The sequence below is a fragment of the Neopelma chrysocephalum genome, unplaced genomic scaffold (genome assembly GCF_003984885.1).
Source record: "Neopelma chrysocephalum unplaced genomic scaffold, ASM398488v2 Primary Assembly neopelma1_279, whole genome shotgun sequence".
Lineage (NCBI taxonomy): Eukaryota > Metazoa > Chordata > Aves > Passeriformes > Pipridae > Neopelma > Neopelma chrysocephalum.
Genome location: NW_020897941.1, coordinates 81,660 through 85,069, shown reverse-complemented (window position 1 = coordinate 85,069; position 3,410 = coordinate 81,660). Strand labels below are relative to the sequence as shown.

Below are 3,410 nucleotides of genomic sequence, written 5' to 3'. Positions count from 1 at the left end.
GGGATGGGATGGGATGGGAGGGGATGGGATGGGATGGGGATGGGATGGGATGGGATGGGATGGGATGGGATGGGATGGGATGGGATGGGATGGGACAGGGCTCCCCGGGCTCACCCGCTGCCTCAGCGTCTCCGTCTCCTCCTGATACGCCGTGAGTTGCTTCTTCCACTGGTCCACGTTGGCGTTGGCCTCGTGCAGAGCAGCCACCAGCTTGTTGTTGTTGTCCTGGAGGCTGAAGAACTCGGCTTCCCACTGTACCTCGCTCACGGAGCTGCGGGAGAGAGCAGGGAGTGAGTCCCGGGCGGGAGGGGAGGCTCCTTCCCCTCCCGCTTGGTGCCAAAACGATGCTCCTGGAAGTGCTCAGCTGCTCCACAGGTTCCCACTCAGCCCTCACATCACTTCCCGAATTTAAGCTCTCCTTCCAGCCCTGAATCTGCACCTCTCTTTCCTTTGTCCCTGGGTGATATTTGACTTTGAAACTGCAGAGGCCACACTGTGAGATGAACGGGGTGGGGGAGACGCAGGTGCCACAAAGGGGCTTTGCAGTGTGGGATTGTGAATCCACTTTAAAAATCCTTATTGGATCTGAGTTTTTGCTTTGAATAAAGCCCTACCAGCCCGGACTCTGGGAGAAGGCAGCAAAGGACACTTGCTTTTGATTTAAAAATACTCTAAGTGTTCAGCTGGGAGCTCGACAGGAGCCACAGGGCAGAATCCAGCCCAAAGCCTTTTGAACAGACAAAGAGAGGAAGCAGCAGGGACTTTGCTGGAATCGTCAGGGGAGTTAACACAAATGTAGCCCCGGGCCAGCTGGAGAAGTGTGAACATCTTCTGGTATCACAAACTACTGATCTGTAGATAACTGGCACCAAGTCATCCCCGCTGCTGCAGGCACCGAGCCTCCTCCTTCCCACACGTTATTCCAAGCTGGAATAACTTCCTGCCAGGAAAGAGCATTGGATCAGGGCATTGCTCAGCAGGAGAGTGGGGTCAGAAGTGCTCGGGGTGACAGAGAAATGCACCAAATCCTGCTCAGGGGTCAGGAGCAGGGAGCTCCTGTGGCAGCCTCACCCTTCCGAGAGCATCTTCTTCAGCCGCTCCTTCTCCGTCGTGATCTCCACGTCAGCGCTTTGGCTCCGGAAGAGTTTGTCCTCTCCTGGCCCGTTGGAGCTGATGATGGGGCTGGGAAGCACCTGGGGGGATGAAGAAGGGGGTGGTTATTGGCCACGTGGCCACACAAGGGCTCTGCAAACTTATTCCCAGCCTGAGTCTTCTCTTATTCTTATAAGAGCTTTCCACAGGGTGAGTTCTCAGTCCCTGCCCTGTCGGGGCAAACTTGGCTCTGTCCTAACTCAGGGAGAGCTGTGTTTGTCTGCACAAGGGGGGGGCAAAGCCCCTCAGGTGTGGCCCAGCAGCCCCAGCCACGGAGCAGCAATGATTTTGGAAGCTCTCTCTCTTGGTTGGTGCTGTGCTCTGCCAGCAGCTGCCACATCCTCCCCGACCCTGTCTCCACACCCTGCTGGGGCAGTGATCCCAGTGCAGGGGGGGGTCAGAGCTTGCACACACCAGATCCCAGTGCAGGTGGACTCCCAGCTATTCCTCCCTCCTGCCCTGATGTGTGGAATTCTCTGGCCCTCAGCTGAGAAATGCCAGCAGTGCCACAGCCCCTCACCCGAGTCCCACAGCCCTGCCCAGCTCTCAGCTCCTCAAACTGCCCTTTTCAGGGCTTTGCTGAATTCTTAAGAGGCTTTTCTTGCTGTTTCTCAGAGCAGTGGAAAGGCTTAAACTCCCAGCACAGACCTGCCAGTTCAGTCCCAAAGCCCTGACTGGGTTCAGTCCCAAATCCAGCTCCTGCTCCTGGAATTCAGGCCCCACTGGGATGTTGGTTCTCAGGGAGAGAAACTCTGCTCAGGTTGACTCTGGCACCCATTTTCCAAAGGTGGGGGAGAAGGAACAGCCTCTGCACCAAAGTCTATCCTTCCCTGTGCTCCCTATTCCTGCACACACCAGAAACTGAGGCACAAAAGGGGCAGAAGTTTCTTATTCTGGTGTTTTGTGCCAACCAAAACTGGGGAGAGCTGGAGATGCCCCCCCTCTGTCGTGTCTTTTCCATTACCCACAGCAATGTACCCTGTGATGGGGGTGCTAAATGGGATGGGGATTGGCCTAAAAGGTACCAAAGGACAGGAGAAAGCTGCTATTCTGGGAATTCCCCAGCCCTGAAAAAAAAAACGTGAAGCAGAAGGAAAACTGGTGCAGGAGTGGAAAATGAGGGAGGCCTGATTTAATTCCAGGAGACAGATCCACTCCCTGCTCACTTGCAAACAGAAACACCATCAATTATTCAAGGATGAAGCTCGTGTTTGAGGCTCTGCTAATGCAGAGGGTGGGAATGAGCAGCGGGGCAGTGGGAAAAGGGGTGGGGAAGGTTGGGAATGCAGGGCAGGATCTGCGTGTCCACAGGGCAGGGGACACTGTCACCCTGTCACCCTGTCACCCTGGTGTCCCTGTCACCCCCCTGGCTCTGGGATGGCTGAGGGGAGCAGGAGGAGCAGGAACAGGGAGTGTGGGGTCACACTGGGGTGGTTTCAGCCCTGCTGAGTCAAGGCAGAGGAAGGAACAGAGCCTTGGGCCAGTTCCCTGCTCCGAGTCTGACCTTCCCTCTCTGACCTCCCCCATCCCATCACAGCCCAGGGAACGTGTCCTGCTGTGGCACCCGAGGAGCTCTGCCTGCAGTGAGCAGGAGAAGAGGGAATATCTCTGGCAGGTGGAGGCTGCAGCTGCCCAGGAACCTCTGTCTCAGGTGAAAGACCCCAAAACTTTGGTTCTGCCGTGAAGACTCTTCTCCCTTCTTCCCTTGCCACCCCGCAGGACGGGGCTTGGAGTGAGCAGGAGCCAACATTTGGGCAGATTTTCCCCATCTTTGCTCCCCACGCGACATTTCCAGTCTGTGCAGAGCCACTGCCTCCACCTCCCCCTGCTTTCCCTGCAGGCCAAGGTATTGTTCACACTCCTCCTCCTCTGCTGCTGCCACTCCATCTGTGCCCAGCCCAGGGAACACCCTGTCCTCCCTCCAGCCCACTGCTCCCCTCCTGCTGCCAGGAGCTCTGGGGAGTGCAGAGCCACCTCTGGAGTGACATCCTTGGGAGAGGCACCTTCCCCATCCCCACTGAGCTGCTCCTCCATGGGGAGAAGTAGCACATTTTATTTGCTTTATTTTATTTTATTTTATTTTATTTTATTTTATTTTATTTTATTTTATTTTATTTTACTTTATTTTATTTATTTTACTTTATTTTATTTCATTTTATTTTCTTTATTTTATTTTAATTTTTTTGTTTTGTTTTATTTTATTTATTCTGTTTTATTTATTCTATTTTATTTTAATTATTTTATTTTATTTTATTTAT

The 3,410-nt window shown here is 53.7% G+C and overlaps 1 protein-coding gene across 2 annotated transcripts in view; it reads right to left on the bottom strand.

The window, feature by feature from the left end:
• Positions 1-3,410, bottom strand: part of HOMER3 (homer scaffold protein 3) — a 25,554-nt gene that overhangs the window by 5,511 nt on the left and 16,633 nt on the right. For both annotated transcript variants that reach the window (XM_027704471.1, XM_027704472.1), the window contains 2 exons: positions 1,072-1,193; positions 115-271 (listed from right to left, as the gene is read on the bottom strand). In XM_027704471.1, coding sequence (XP_027560272.1) covers positions 115-271; positions 1,072-1,193 — 279 coding nt within the window. The remainder of the gene's footprint in view (positions 1-114; positions 272-1,071; positions 1,194-3,410) is intronic.